Source organism: Carya illinoinensis, chromosome 15, assembly GCF_018687715.1.
Source record: "Carya illinoinensis cultivar Pawnee chromosome 15, C.illinoinensisPawnee_v1, whole genome shotgun sequence".
Classification (NCBI taxonomy): Eukaryota; Viridiplantae; Streptophyta; class Magnoliopsida; order Fagales; family Juglandaceae; genus Carya; species Carya illinoinensis.
The window spans coordinates 41,821,269-41,837,433 of NC_056766.1; the positions used below are offsets into that span (position 1 = coordinate 41,821,269).

General features: G+C 36.4%; 2 protein-coding genes across 5 annotated transcripts; one reads left to right on the top strand and one right to left on the bottom strand.

Annotated features, from left to right (window-relative positions):
- The first annotated feature begins 746 nt into the window (after nucleotides 1-746).
- Nucleotides 747-8,899, top strand: LOC122296080 (TORTIFOLIA1-like protein 2). Of its 3 annotated transcripts, none has more exons than XM_043105491.1 (8): nucleotides 747-906; nucleotides 1,666-2,490; nucleotides 3,892-4,086; nucleotides 4,178-4,280; nucleotides 5,137-5,792; nucleotides 6,146-6,835; nucleotides 7,260-7,425; nucleotides 8,568-8,899. In XM_043105491.1, exons 2-8 carry the CDS (start codon nucleotides 1,840-1,842, stop codon nucleotides 8,579-8,581), a joined length of 2,475 nt encoding a protein of 824 aa, XP_042961425.1. In that variant the 5' UTR covers nucleotides 747-906; nucleotides 1,666-1,839; the 3' UTR covers nucleotides 8,582-8,899. The 3 variants fall into 3 exon arrangements, with proteins under 3 accessions (XP_042961425.1, XP_042961426.1, XP_042961427.1); XM_043105492.1 differs by lacking the exon at nucleotides 747-906 and adding an exon at nucleotides 995-1,068; XM_043105493.1 differs by lacking the exon at nucleotides 747-906 and having other exon boundaries at nucleotides 1,011-2,490.
- A 419-nt stretch (nucleotides 8,900-9,318) lies between these two features.
- Nucleotides 9,319-13,437, bottom strand: LOC122296081 (probable serine/threonine-protein kinase PBL17). 2 transcript variants are annotated; one of them, XM_043105495.1, is made up of 6 exons: nucleotides 12,792-13,437; nucleotides 12,015-12,283; nucleotides 11,506-11,641; nucleotides 11,240-11,376; nucleotides 10,743-10,866; nucleotides 9,319-10,059 (listed from the first exon to the last, which is right to left on the bottom strand). In XM_043105495.1, exons 1-6 carry the CDS (start codon nucleotides 12,892-12,894, stop codon nucleotides 9,539-9,541), a joined length of 1,290 nt encoding a protein of 429 aa, XP_042961429.1. In that variant the 5' UTR covers nucleotides 12,895-13,437; the 3' UTR covers nucleotides 9,319-9,538. The 2 variants fall into 2 exon arrangements, with proteins under 2 accessions (XP_042961429.1, XP_042961428.1); XM_043105494.1 differs by having other exon boundaries at nucleotides 12,015-12,325.
- Nucleotides 13,438-16,165: the final 2,728 nt, after the last annotated feature.

A 16,165-nucleotide genomic window follows, 5' to 3' on the forward strand; every position in this document is an offset into this window, starting at 1 on the left:
GGTTTGTGTATAAGTTTCTATTTCTGTGGAAAACGCCCTTGTTTTAAAGTCGGGTCATATGGGTTCGATCCAGTTTGGTTTTGTTTGGGTCGAGTCATCTCGGATTAGTTTCTAAAATAATGTATTGCGGGTTGGGTCGGGTACAGAACCGGCTTTACAAGATCGAGTTGTAGGCCTAAGTATGATTTATCAGTTTTAAGGTGTATAAATCAAAAGAACTGCACGAGTTTTATACATTCTAAAATTATATGTAATATTATTCTAAATAAATTGCATTAAAATAGAAGTAAGTCAATAAATCTAATAACCCAATAGAAGTTAAAGGCAAATTTATTGTTGCATGTTCTAATTCTATTTATACTTGGACCTCTAGTCGGAGTTACTATTCCTTAGGTAATATAATATTATTTAATTTTTTAATAATTTTATTTAATTTTATAATTTTTTAAAATTTAATAAAATAAATTAATTTAAACTATTTTATTATTATATATAGAATTTTAAAATATTTAAAATATTCAAACGAAAGGTTTAGGATACTAATTTTTTTTTTTTAAAGTATTTTTTAAAAAGTTTATCCGTTTAAAATTTAAAAGTTTTTGAAACTCTCTCGGGGCCAGGAATCGTAAAAAAAAAAAAAAACGCATATAAAATCGAAGGTTGAGAACTCCTTAGGTATACCACGTGGCGATAATCCAAAATTACAAGGGAAGTGGTCCTCACGTGAATACACGCTCCCCAAAATTCGAAACCCAGAAGAAAGCGCGAAAAAGAGCCTCTGCCTCAGTCCGCGTCTCCGTGAGCGAGTTTGAATGCTAAAGGTAGAGTATTGTGTTGTCTCGAACTGTGTCTCACTCTCTCTCTCTCTCTCTCTCTGGCATAATGGCATTGAGCTCTGCGGAAAAGGTACGGAGATTCGTTCCCTTCCCATTAGTTTATTCATTATATTTTTGAAATTTTTTGTCTCCGAATTCTCGCTTTAATTTCATCGCAGAATCACAATCAGAACTGCAAATTCTATTTCATTTTCGTCTCATTTCCTTCTCTCTCTCTCTCTCCCACTCTCTGGTACGGTTGCTTCTGTTTAAGCTATTTTCACCTTTTCTTTTCTATTTTCTTCTTCCATTTCCGGGTCTGTTTGGTTTTGCCGAGAAAACTGAGGGAAATGTGAACAAAATTAAGTGAAAATCTTTTTTTGTTTTTTGTTTTCCTGTTAATTTATTAATGATTTGGGTTCTGCATTGCTTTATGTTTAGATTTCCCCCCTGTTTTGCTGAATATCACCTCATGTATGGTCAGCATGAATTGGTTTAATGAAAATGCTTTTTCCTTTGCTTATCATTTCGTCGATCATCTGTATTTATTAGGAAAAGAGAGAAAAAGGAGAGAAGAAGATTAAAAAGAAAGGGGAAAATTTTGAATTCAGTGAATCCTAATGCTTTTCTTCCTACTGATAAACAAAATGCTTTTGTTAAGTTCCTTATAACTCTAAGCATTTTAGATCTCCAATTTACCATCTTTACTTCTGTTCTAGGTTTTTTTCCTCGACAAAGTTACTTTATTTTGCTACATTTCTCACCATGTAAACGGAGCGTTGATGTGAATGTATAATTTCTAGTTTGCTTTCCATGACCCCGCCCCTTTTTTTTTTTTGTGAAAACATAGGGCTTTGTTATAGGTGGAGTACAAAATGTTGGCCGTATTCTACAAATTGTTCCTAGTACCAAGGATTGATGGTTTAAGTCTAGCTTTCTCTGATATTTTGACTCGTATACAATTGAAGTTTTGAAAGCACAATATATGCATCTTTAGAGCTTTGGCCTTGATTTACATATCAAGATGAAGACACTGCAGCAACTGAAAGCGCGAGGACCCAATAGGGTGAATGTGCAACAGGTGATTTTTGAGCTAAAACATAAAGTGGTTCTTGCACTAAACAAGCTCGCAGATAGAGATACCTACCAGATAGGGGTTGATGAGCTTGAGAAAACTGCTGAATGTTTAGCCCCAGATAGAATTGCACCATTTCTGTCATGTATATTGGATACAGATTCGGAGCAAAAGAGTGCAGTGAGAAAGGAATGTATTCGACTGATGGGTACATTAGCAAGAGTTCATGAAGGTCTTGTTGGGCCGCATCTTGGTAAGATGGTTGCTAGCATTGTTAAGCGGCTCAAGGACCCAGACTCAGTTGTGAGGGATGCATGTGTGGAAACAGTAGGTGTATTGGCTTCGAAATTGAGCAATCATGGGGGTGAGACTGATGGTGTCTTTGTTGTGTTAGTGAAACCGCTTTTTGAAGCTTTGGGTGAACAGAACAGGCAGGTTCAATCAGGTTCAGCATTGTGTTTGGCGAGGATCATTGATAACACGCATGATCCGCCCATCTCACTTTTGCAGAAGATGTTGACCCGGACCACAAAATTTCTAAAGAATCCACATTTCATGGCTAAACCAGCGGTGATTGAGTTAAATAGAAGTATTATTCAGGTCAGTTTGAACTCTTCTGCATAAATTGATTTGCTTCTAATTTCAATTGATTTTTCTTTATGAATTATGATTTTGGACTATATTGAACTCAATATTTTGTTACTATATCTTTTCCCTAGGCCATAAATTATATACTGATTTTTTAGGGCTAAAACTATTTTGTTCTTTGTTTAGGGTATGCCATGTGCGCTTCTATAGTACTTCCAATTGCCAAAAACAAGAGATGACATGAATGGTAGATGATCCTTCCGCAATAGAAGAAAACTATAAATTTGAATTACTACAGTGACGAAAAAATTTGATGCAACAGTCAAGTTTATGTACTTTTGTGTATATGTATCTGTGAAATTCAATTTACATAAATTTCTGCATTCCTGATTGTATATACTTTTTACTTCTCTTTTCAAGTTGTTGGTATCTTGGAGGTTCTGGTTCTTTAAATATATGAATTCCAAGCTAGCTTATCATTTAATTATGTGTGCTGGTTAGCAGATATATTAACAAACATAATGCTTTGCCTATGAGTTTTTTTGGGGTTTGAGTTTTGACATGTTTGGGAAAGAGTGAGTTCCCCATAGGTGAAGTTGGTGGTTGTGAAGGAGCTGGCCAGTCTTTTGTGCTGTGAAGTGGGTTCTTTACCTATGAATTTACATGTTATGCGTTTGGGTTGGCAGGTTGGAAGAAACTTTATTGTCTGCAGATGGTAGTCATACTCTTATCAAGAGTACACTCTCTAGCTCACCCACTTATTTTCTACTGTTATTCACCATCCCAACTAATATATCAAACTGCATAGACGTTCCAGCAGGAATTTTTACTGAGAAGAATGTGAGGAATTTATGTTTCATTTGTGAACTGAAATCAAGTTGGTACTCTACAATATAGTGGGCTGGGGTGTGAGAATTTATTACCTTCAAGCCAAGCTATCCCAGGCAAATGGTTGTGAACTTGTGATGGTGTGGTGAGGAAGGAAATCATTTATGGAGACTCCAATTTGAGTAAGATATGAGGAAACTGGGATTTAGTGCCCTTCAGATTTAGTAAGGAGACCTTATGGGTGTGGTACTTGGCATAGCATAAATGCGGGTTGGGGAGAGGTTTCTAGGGTTCTGTATTGGATCTCTGGCCAGAGATTGTAGAAGGGTGCGTCTGGCATGATATGTAGTATGGGGGACCTTGCTATTGAGGATTTCTTTCTTTGTTTGTATTTCATCATTGTAGATAAAGAAGCTCTGGTGTATTATTATCTGGCCTTTTAAGGGGTTGAAGTGATTGGGATACATAATCCCAAATTTATCCATGATCTTAGGATTGGTATTTAAAATTATATAATTTTATATCACTGTTTTTCTTTCCACTTTCAAATTAAAGAAAAATAAAACTTTGCAATTTCTTCTTCAGGTTGGCGGTGCTCCCACACAAAATATTCTATCAGGTGCAATGTCTGGCATCCATGAAGCTCTTAAAAACAGTGACTGGACGACACGTAAAGCGGCATCTGTAGCATTAGGGGACATTGCGGCAACTGGTGGATCCTTCTTGGGATCCTTTAGGTCTTCCTCCATCCGCTCTCTTGAATCTTGTCGTTTTGATAAGGTTTGTGTTTCTTGCAGTCTAACTCAGAGAAGTTTCTCTTCTTACAAAGGGTTAACTGCATTTTAGATTGTACTATATGTGCTTCTTGCAGGTTAAACCTGTTAGGGATGCAGTTCTGCAGGCCCTGCAGTACTGGAGAGGTCTTCCAGGGCCAGATACTCCTGAACCCTCGGAAGCTGGATCTTCCATAAAAGGTCTAGTGGTTGATACCCATTGATTTGGCATGTTTGTCCAGATAGGTTTTATGTTTGTTGTTTCCTTTTTAAGGTCGATCATATAGTTTTGGTTCATTGCATTGTTTTGCTCAGAGGTTTTCTGAGTTTGTTCATGTTTTTTTTAAGAAACGGAAATTTGATTAAGAATCAGAAACTTAAAGCATCCTATTGGGACAAGTTAACGTATTTCGAGTTCAGTAGGTCCATAAGACTGACCTTGGACAATTTAAGGCAGTTATGCAAGAAGTGAAAGTTTAGAATCGGGGACAATTTATACATGCTATGCTTAAGATAAAATATGCACCTGAGGTCATTGATATGGATTGAGGAATTTGGACAATTAAACACAAGCACATATAAATGTGATGTTCAGTATGTTTCATCTGATTTTTGATGATTGAGAAGGATTGAATAAGAGCTTGCAAAATTGATGCATGATGGTTTTGCATCATCAAACATCACTTGAAGTGAGTACATGCTTTGCATTTGCCAAGGTTATGTTTTGTGTGCAACATGTCTCTTTATTAATGAATTGGTACAAGTTCAAAATTTACCCACCCATGTCAATGCATTCCTTTGCAATTTTGTTCTAGTTTCAATTATCTGAGTGAACTTGACCTTTATTTGGTTGGTCAGGCAAGTCTTGTTCATATATTTTCTAGTCAATCCGTTGACAGAAGTGGAGACCTATCATTTTGTGCTCTTGCTGGACTCCATCACACTGAATCTTTCATTTGTTCAACCAAACAAGTTCTTGGAATTATGATGTGGGCATGTGTTTACATTCTCTCTTTGCTTCTTTTGATACCATATCTTCATCATATAATTTTTGCAGAAAATTTCTATGGAGGTGACTACAGTGATATCACCAGCACCTGTGAATCTGGATGGAAGGACGTCAACCTCAAGAAGACTGGTAGAAGCTCAAATAAGGGCATGATTCCTTTGTCTAGCAGAAAAGCATGTCAAAATTATGTGGAAAATAAACTTCCTAAAGGAGATAATTGGCATATTGAAATTGCAGTTCCAAAAGTCCATAATGCTTCTTTAGCAGAATCTCATATCGAAGAATCAGAGGGTAGTTCTGTTACCAAGACATTAGAAAGAATGAGCACTGATGTTACAAACCCACAGGATATTGGGTATGAATATGTGCCAATGGATGACAAACAAGAGTGTTCTTCTGTGAGTAATCTTACTACCGATAACTTTGAGACCAAGTTTGTGACAGTTTCTCATGATTGTCTTGAGGATGGTGGCTCAGTAAAGCCAATTCGAAGAACTCAGCAGTTTGCAGCTGAAGAAATTATTGATGAACCAATGTATTCATCAAAGATGCGAGATCGTAGAAGTCTCGATTCTACTGTTACAGAGTCTTGTTCTCAAACTGCCCATGGATGTTGCTCACAAATGGCAAATGAAATGGTTTGCATTCGAAAACAGCTTTTGGAGATTGAAAACAAACAGTCAAACCTAATGGATCTCTTACAGGTAAAATAGTGTAGGATTTAAATGTGGACCTTAACTGTTGGTTCAGAGCTTCTCAATAAGATATGAACATTATTTACTTTGACCACTGTTCTATCCATAATGAGCATAAAATAGAGACTTTTTACTTAAGCGATCCAATTTGAATGTTCTTAATATGAACACGTGCAATTAACCAAAAACAACTAGTCGATTTCTGGGATTCCTGAATCCTTGGTTTTTAGTTCTTTTAATTTAAGAAGCCTCATATTCCATTTTTGATGCTTCTTGTCATACATGCCATTCTTTCATAATACCATTTAGCCATGAGCACAGGCAACTGTATAATTTGTCTTACGTATTAATCTCATTTGCAGGTGTTTACAACTGGCATAATGGATAGCTTGACCTCGATTCAATCAAGGGTGGTAGGTTTAGAACATGTTGTAGATAGACTTGCACAGGATCTTGTGCATGGAGGGAAATATTCTGATTTAGCAAGCTCCAAACTTGTGAAGCAGAGTCAAAGTGTGCATTCTCCCCGAATCTCTACTTGCACTCCACGGCCATCTGTTGATATTCACAATAGACAGCCTTCATTGTTGTCTGCAAAGGGTAATGATGTTCGGGAGGTAAGTGCAGTTGCTAGGTTCAGATCGAAGGATATGTGGACAAATACTAAGGTAAAGATTGATGGAAATCCTAGAGGGAAAGACATGCAGAAATGTTCTGGTCAGGGAATGCAAAATGTTGGGTGTGGTCAAATAAAAAATGCTAATGCTATTTTTGCCTCAGGCTCTAGCACAAATGTCAGGCAAAATGGTTTTGAAAGTCAGAATAACCTTTGGAAATGTGTGCAAGGTTTCCTATGTGAAGGGGATCTAGACTCTGCATATATGGAAGCTCTCTGTTCCCGTGATGAACTTGTAATGGTTGAGCTACTTGATAGAACTGGTCCTGTTCTGGAAAATCTGTCACCCAAGACTGTCAGTGATGTTCTTAGAACTTTGGCATCGTATCTCCTGGAACAAAGATGCTTGAACTCCATTATCCCTTGGTTGCAGCAGGCAAGTTCTTATATGCATTTATTAAGCATCTGTTTAATAATGATGTGGTGCTGGATTTCTATACCATGTCATTTATGGGCTGAACTAAACTCCCCCACAAATTTTGCTGGGACCTGTTGCCATCAAAACATGGTTTTGATGGCTTACTTTTCGAGTATCAATAGTTATACTCTGATTGGAGATTATGACGGCAACGTTTTCATTACTTACAAACCAAGCGCTTTGAGTGGTATTGTTTACTCCAATGCACCATATAAGTACAGCAATGAAAATCAATTGAGTTCTGATTGCACCATTGAAACTCCATGCTAATGATGCTACTTATTGCAGTTTTGAACATGTCTTTTGATCATTAATATTGTAAATTATCTGGAATAAACTAATGGGAGTAGTTTCTTGTCCTTGTTTTTGTTTTTCATTTTAGATTGTGGACTTGAGCATTATTCATGGACCGAATTATCTTGTTCTTTCTACAAAAGCAAGGCGAGAATTCTTGTCTGCGATTCAGGAGGCTATGAACATGGAATTTTCTAATCCCGTGGAGAGAAGAACTGTAACTCAACTTGCAATGAAATTGCACCATATATGGGGTAAACTACTCTTAATGACTTGTACATCCACATTTGGCATAAAATTTACATTTTCTGATTTTTTCCGGTAGTAGGTAATTTATGTAAAAAAAACCATGCGGGGGCGTAGAGGCATACCCTAAAAAACTAATCCTCTCCCTCTTTGAGAAAAAGAAATGGGCCAATGGCTGGTATTAACTATAATTCACTTTAAATGAACTCATGATTGAATGTGCACGAACATAAGTTTTGTTGATTTAACCTCTGATTTTATATCTCGGCAAAATGGTGCATGGTTTTGTAGATATTATGTGATTTATTACGTGTTCCATTTTTCTCATTAGAATGTATGACATTTTTTTGTTTTTCCCACTGACTTGAATTGCGAATTTGGTTTTGTTGCCCCATGTTGTCCAAGTTTGCCAACCTAAAGATCTATCGAGTGGTATTCATACCAGGAATTTGACATCTTATTTTTTGCGTGCCTGTTTTTGTTGCGTAGCCTTAAATTATGAAGAAGATTTTACATAATTGTGTTTGGAATACATAATAGCTGTGTAGCTGCTGTTTTCTTACTTTTATTCCTGACTCCTGAGAAAAAATTTCGATGTTTGTATTAACTTTGCCTAATTGAATACTGGCAAAGTTGATGAGGGTTTGTGGTATATATGCCCTAATAATGTCCTTGCAGACAGTTAAGCTATTAATTACATTCTCTGATGATTGAAACACCCTCAATTTGTTGCAACATTTTGCATTTTGGCTGTGAAGACCATGTGGTGATTTTCAAGTACCTTCTCTGGCATTTTAGAAGTTTGTTTCCGATTACTATGGTACTATTTTAAGGTTTTCTCCCAATTGCAGATGTTTTTCTTATATCCATTTTTCTAATGAGGGGTATAATCTGTTCCATTTTTGGAGTATGATTAGTTTAATTTTCTTACAAAAGAAGCAAGATCCGGTTTTGGATCATACCCTTGCACATTGAAAACAAACCTAACCATGATTCTGTATAGCTAATTTATATGATGTGAAATCTGCCTCTATATCCGGAAATGTACATTCCCCTTTGTTAAACGAATCCTGCTATACTCATGGCAGTGCACAATGCAAGAGTGATACTCCAAGGGAATTGTGACTAATGATGGAAATTCTGTCTGTAGGAAAATGCTCGTGATTATCACATTGTCAAAAGCATCGTTACAATGTTGGACGATATGCACAGATTCAGAGTAGGAAATCATTGTCTATGTGCTGCAAAAGTAGTGAATTTTGTAGAATTGTGACGAAGGAATGTAGTGTGGTTTTCCCAATCATGGTTCAAATGACTACTTTTCTGGAGACCAAAACATGCTTGTGTGCAATGCCATCATTCTGTTATGACAAATCATTTGTTATCAATTATTTCCTGTGTAATGGGTTGCTCCCCCGCTCTTTGATGAGATTAAATTAATTATCGAAAAGGAAAATATGACGTGTGGGGTTTTCAAGTCAATCTCTGACCTGTATCTGTGATGAGCTTTTTGTGCTTGATTATTTGGTGAGTTTCTTTCACCAAGTAATTCTAATGGCGATTTCTGGCTTGTAGAGGAATAACAATATGAGATAGGATAGTCATTTAAAATAGAAAACAATTATAAGTGATTTACATAGTTTGTTTGGCTAGACATGTGCTTTGCATTAATTGGACATTCAAATGAAGCCAAATGCAAGAGCAGCGGCGAGCTAATTCCATCACTTTCTAGTGGGAGTTTGTGTGGAAGTTCATCGGTCGGATAAATTTCGTTATGGTTAAGGACCAATGGTGAAATGAGATGGGTTAAAAAAAAAAAAAAAAAAAAAAAAAGCTGAGATGGGTAAGGTATCATATAAAGAGGGCACGACTCTTAACATGATAGCTCTGAAAAAATTGAATGGGATAAAAGGCCAGGGTTAATCATCTCAGAACACCAAATGTATACATCAGTAATAATTTCAAAAGGGTTCGACTTTTCTCCCTAATAATACATGAACTAGAACAAGCAAGAACTCTACAATTTCCTTAACGGGACAAGAATGATAAGCTCAAAACACCAAATGGATACACCAGCTGCTATATCCTTTACAAGTTCAACTTCTGGAAGAGGTTAATTTCTCATCGAAAATCTGGAGAAGGGCTATACAGATTACAATCAGTGGGAGGCTCGCTTTTGCTCCTCCATTTTCCTGGTTTACTCCGCTGCACGTTGTGCTCCCTCTCGCTGCTATATGGGAGTCTCTTCTCTGACTTAGTGACACGGGTATCCTTTGGAACCTCATAAAGGGTTAGACTACTACTGCCTCCACTTTGAAGCATTGCCTCGTGGTTTTCTGTTGACTGCAAATTTTCGAGGATGTCAACAACATTGCTCATGAGAGGCCTCCCTTTCGGGTTTTGGCTAAGGCATTGGTATGCCAAATGGGCCACCTTCATTGCTGTTTTAACTGAGTACTGTCCCTCCAGTCTAGGGTCTAAGATCCTCAGGAGCTTCTTATTATGGTTCAAGAGTGGGCGCGCCCACTCAACTAAGTTGTGCTCTCGGCTGGGTCTACTCTTGTCCAATGCGGTCCTTCCAATGAGCAGCTCAAGCAGTACTACCCCAAATCCATAAACATCGCTTCGAGACGTTAAATGACCTAAGTAAACAATTAAAAACTTTGCTCATGGATAAAATACTTCCTATCATCAATCTATAATTCTTTAACATTGGCGAAAAACACTGTTTTCATCCTCTAACTATTGATTAACAATGATCATATAATTGCCTTTTTTATATAGGTCTAATGATAAAATATTTACTGCAAATAGGGTACCCACATTATGTTTTATTTGAAAGAGGATGCAATTGCTCAGAAAGTACGGAAATATTAATATTTTGATGTTTGGCTCTGTGAATAAAGTTGAAGAAGCAAGGAAAAAATAAGGATAAAAAAGAGAGAAAACAAGCCAAAAAGAAATATCAGAATCAACTGAATTTTTTGCTTCTCACAGATCCTCCACAGTTTTTTACCCTAAAGGGAGCAAAACGTACATGAACACCAATATACTTCTTTCACTTTACTTCCAACTTAGAAACAAAAGAAATCAGAAGTTCTACTTGATTACAAACTGTAAAGGTCCACATTTTTATGCAAATCCTCTAATGGCAGTTATTCAATTCAGTTACAACATATGAGGAAACTATAGTCATAACTAGATTAAAACAAATATTCATTAACTGGCAATGTTGACAAATTCAGAATCTTAAAACAAGATAGAAAAAAACTACTATGTGACAAAATAATTGCAGTTTTCCCTTTAATAATAAAACATGACTCACCAGTCATTACATACTCAGGAGCAGCATATCCATAAGTACCCATCACTCGTGTTGAAACATGGGTTTGGTCTCCCATTGGCCCATCTTTTGCCAGGCCAAAATCTGAAAGCTTCGCATTAAAATCCTGCAGGTTTTTGTGCAAGCCAACCAAACTTCCTCAGGAAAAATCATTTGTTACGCATGTGCATGCACATGAATGCTTATCTTTGTTTGATAAGATTGACACTAGTTTTTATTCGCCTAAAACAGAAAGAAGAAAAAAACTTCATGAGTGATAAAGGATAACTTCAGTATGTGGCCCTTTCATCTTCTGTCTTTGCTGATCGATTAGCAAATCAAAGTTCTGGTTTGGAGCTTCACTAGTGAGATTAAATTGAATTTTCACCAAGCTCATGCTCAGGAGGTTAGTCTTCCTAATCTCCCAAATGTCAATCAAGACAAGACGTGCACCATTCATATAAAAGAAATGCAAATTTATCAAAGCAAAGAATACTAACAGCATCCATCAAAATGTTTGATGTCTTGAAGTCACGATAAATGACAGGTCTTTCTGCACCGTGAAGAAAAGCAAGTCCTTTTGCAGCATCTAATGCAATCTTCATCCTCCTTGACCAATTTAAAGTAGAGCCCACTCCTACCGCCAGAAACAAATAAAATGAAACACTAACTAACTAGTGCTCAGTTTTTCTCTATGGACGCATACGTCTTTATATCAATTTATGCTGTAATTCTCAAGACATTAAGTATTTCATTGGATACTTACTCCGAAAAAGATGTCTTTCCAGGTTTCCACTCACCATGTACTCATAAACTAACAGCCTGTGCTCATCCTCACAGCAGTACCCAATGAGCTTCACGAGATTAGAGTGACGGAGCTGCCCTAAATAGTTAACTTCCGCCTGTGCAAAACAAACAAAGATATGATGTATACAAGCAATTAAATTATGATGACCAAATGTGAGGAGATCTCCACCATTCTAAGCAATGCTGATTTAAAAAGCTTCCTTCAAAAGTTGAAATGACTTGCACCACAGTTTAAAAGCATTTTAATGGGGGATTAACGTTTGTTCTTTACACACTATCTTTTGCATACACAGAGATTGTATTCCCTTCTCGTTCATAGATACTTCTTCCATCTACTTTAAGTTTTGTTAAATGTAATTATTTTTATTTCTCTTTTCAAACAAAAATAATACACAATTCCAATTTTCCATGCAAAACCTCATGGTGAAAGGCAATAAATAAACTGAAAGAACAAAGTAAGTCCAATACCAGCCATTCCCGGTCTCCTTGGAACCCGTCTCGATTAAGCTCCTTAATGGCTACCTCAACAGTCTTGTAACCTGGTCTAACATTCTCATCAATAACTCCTTTGTAAACAATACCAAACCCACCCTCGCCAATAATTAGATCTGGACGAAAATGCTTTGTTGCCAATGTCATTTCCTCGTATGTGAAGATATCAACATTACTATATCCAGGACTTTTGCGGAGATCTTTGACATTTCGGGGAGCCTGGGGAGCGCTACTTGCACTATTTTCTGTCATATTCAGACATTTATCTATTTCATGTCCAACTTCCACTGAAATTTCACATGAGAACGGAGTATTAAGCTTAACATTTGAAATTAGATCAATTAACAACCGTTTTTACTAGCTTACATCAACTTTTTTTTAAGGACAACAACACTAACATGCAAGATTAATTGCATAAACCTATAGTTCTGCTTACCCAAGTATACACCAAGAATATACTAAAAAACTAATATGACAACTAAGTAATATTAAGGATAATTTAACCTAATGCAGATAGTTTAGAGTGGATTCAAAACACCATATACCAAAAATAAACTCATTTTGACACAGTCTTTCTCACCACCAATTATTGCATTTATGGATCCCATAAAATAAAATTGCATTTAAATGGAAAGAAATAGAAAACCAACAAAATAATAAAAATAAAACTAAAAATATATCAAATCAAATTAGTTATAGCCATAAATGTCAAAAAGAAAACAATTATTGATTTGATATACCAAAAAGGAATACCTTGATTCCTCTTAACAAACTGCAGTTGCTGTTCTTGCTTGTGCTGCTGCAGTCGTCGTTGTTGGTGTAATTTTTGTTCTTCCATACTATAACAATTTCCCATGAATCTCAACCCGAACCACCACTTTCACATTTCATCTTCCCGTCACAATTCTACGACACCCAGTTCTCGTACATGATCATGTTCATAAAAAATCAAACTCCAACTCAAGATTCTTTCGGGTTATATCTTAAGAACATTGGAAATCTCAATGTGGGCTTCAATGTTTCCCCCACCAACGGGTTCGGACTCGATCTGATGGGTCCAAACTCGAAATGGGTAACTGGGATTTCTGTGGCTTTCCCCGATTACGATTCAGGTCTCCAGGAAAAACTCAGTTTTGTCGTGAAGAACAAGCCTTAAGACCTGAAAAGGAAAGAAGACAAGGGGAAGAGAGCGTGTGCGTCAGTGCGCGAGAGGGACATAGAGACAGGAAGAGGACGGAGAATACGATATGGTTTGGTTCCAATGGTTTGGAGGAATAGGCGCGGAAAGCGCCATGCCGCCAACCAAATCACTGCACCCAATCTTGCAACTGGACCCGAATTTTCTCCGGAGTTTCTCGTTGGGCTATTAAATTTCCATTTTCCGACTATGGAAATTTTCTTAAAAATATTAATTTTCATTCATAACGTTCTTTATATTTTATTATTTTCAGTCATATTTTTTATATAATATTTTTAATTGAATATTAATTTAAGTGGTGACAAATAAAACTCCTAAAAATATTTCACATAGCAACACATGTGACTTGGGACGACAAAATCAAAGATGAAGACTGGATTCTTTTTAAGTTTAAATTAAAAATTCTTAACATTTTAAGTGCAGTGACACTATATATCATATTAATCAGCTACAAAATAATTGCAAAAGATAATTAAGTAAGGTTAGATATAGTCATGGGTATAATACAAGTCTCACATATTCATGTGATGCCCCCAACTTTCACGTACGGACACGTAGAAATCGAGGCGTCGAGATAATGACAACACGGGTCATACATCTCATCGCCAAGTGTCAAGTGTGTGTACATCCAATAAATATACAATAAAATTACGCAGCAGATAATAAAAGTATTATAACTAAGTATCAGAATTTTTGTTTAAATACAAACTTGTTTAAAGCACATATAATAAAATATTATAAGTCTCAAATATTGTTTCAAAGTTAATTACAAGACATAAAAATTAGTAGAGATAATTTTTAACATAAAAGACTCAAAGTCAATAATCTGGCAGAGCCGCCTCCTCCTATTCAACCTCTACATCAAAATCTATGGTATCAAAAATGGTACCGCAAGTAAGTAATAATCCAAACGCCATAAAATAAAAATATATTACACTTAACAATATGCATGAAATGATGCCGAATGCACATGTCTCAGAAATCTACATTTCTCCACGCACGCCAAAATCCCATTTTGGCTCAACACATACATTTAAAACAAGTCCTTACCATTATCCCAGATAATGACTCAAATAAAAAAAACCACCATTTTTTCAGAAAATAGATCACAATAACCTCAAATAAAATCTCATAATTTTTTTCAGAAAATGACCCGTATCCAATATCCAAAACCAGCTCCAATTTAATGTATGCACCATGATCTCCCCTAGGGATCATCTGCACACTTTGGCTCTTGTGCCACACCGCAGATAATGACTACGCATGTGACACCTAAACGAGCGATGCTCAGTCTTGCGCCCAGTGCATACCTGGACCAGGCCATCCTCTAGTCCCTTCCAGCCGAGGGACCACGGAGTCAACACGACAGCGTTATCGTATCGTGTGATCCGGTCGTCGCCCAGTGACAACCCAGGAGATGTCACTCAGTATTATCTACTCCCGAGTGACTAGAGGAGTTCCACCGAAATAATACCCCATCCTGACTTGAGGTCGTGATACACATGCACCCGAAAATCCATTTACGTTGTTAAAAACTAATTTTTCTCAATTTAACACATGCACATATATGCACCATATAATGCACACCTCAAGACAAAATTTAACCAACAAAACTCAACATCAACAATAACCAAACAATTCCGTCCTCAAATCCATCCGACCCTTGACTCCTCGGACTCAGTCTGGAATAACAACCAGTCAATAAATTTATTGTAAAAGTAATAATATATTTAAATCTAAAATGGAGTTTGGAAAATACTTACAGTGCTATAAAATAATTTCTGAGGATCAAGGAGCTGCAAATGGTGAAAAAAAAGTAACGTAACAGTGTAAAATACACAGTGGCTGTGGGTTGTAAAATACCTACTTTTGAATGGGGACGATCCAAGGCTTGAGATTGATAAAGAATGGCCTAGAGGTGTTTATAAAACTAGTGGAAGTGAGAGTTGGCCTTGAGTGGCGGAGGAAATGGCGGTAGAAGTGAAAAATGGCCAAAACGGAGTTGAGCTAGTGGGGGCTGCTCCGGCAACGGATCAAAGCTAGAAATCGGTGGTTTAGGACGGTAAGGGGTTGGTGATGATATTGTGAAGAGATGGTGGCCGGAGGTAAAATGACGGCGGCTTTGTAGCTCAAAAACGCCGCGGCTTGGAGGAGCTCATGGGGGCAAACGACGGCTCAGATGGAGGTAAAATTTGGTGAGGATGATCACCAGCTGGAGGGGAAGAAAACTAAGTGGGTGGTGTGCCACACGGCGGCGGCGTTGGGTGGAATGACGGAAACAGCGAAAATGGGAAAGGAAGGCTTTGCGCACGGGAAAGAAATCAGAGGAAAAAGGGAAGAAAAAGAAAGAAAAAGAGAAAGAAAAAGAAAGGAGAAAAAGAAAAGATGAGGAAAAGAAATGAGTTCCAGTCTTCACTTCTGGTGTCCAGAAACTGATTCGACGAAAACAACTTTAAAAGCTATAAAACGAATAAAATAATTTAAATATCACATATAGCTAAAATATAATAAAGAACTAGTAATTACTAACAACAAAATTTTAAATCTAAAAACCAACTAAAATAATTTAAACAGCAATTTAAACTCAAAATAATAATTAATATTAAGAAAGCTCTACAAAATAATTTTCACAACTAAATAAGTTCAATTAAAATACAATAATTTAAAATAAAAGAACTAATATTTTAATTAAATTAAAATACTCCTTCAATAAAAATACATGTAAAAATGGGGTATCACAACTTCATTTGAAAAAAAACTAAAACTTGTTATTAAAAATTGAATCTTTTCACATAAATTACGGATTTACTCTTTTTTATTTTTTTTAAGAGAGTGCACGAGTCTTAAACACGAAAGATTGTATGAATCATTTCTCAATTATCATTATTCTTTATTTTTTGCTGTGAAATCCAAGTGGTGATAACTCTCT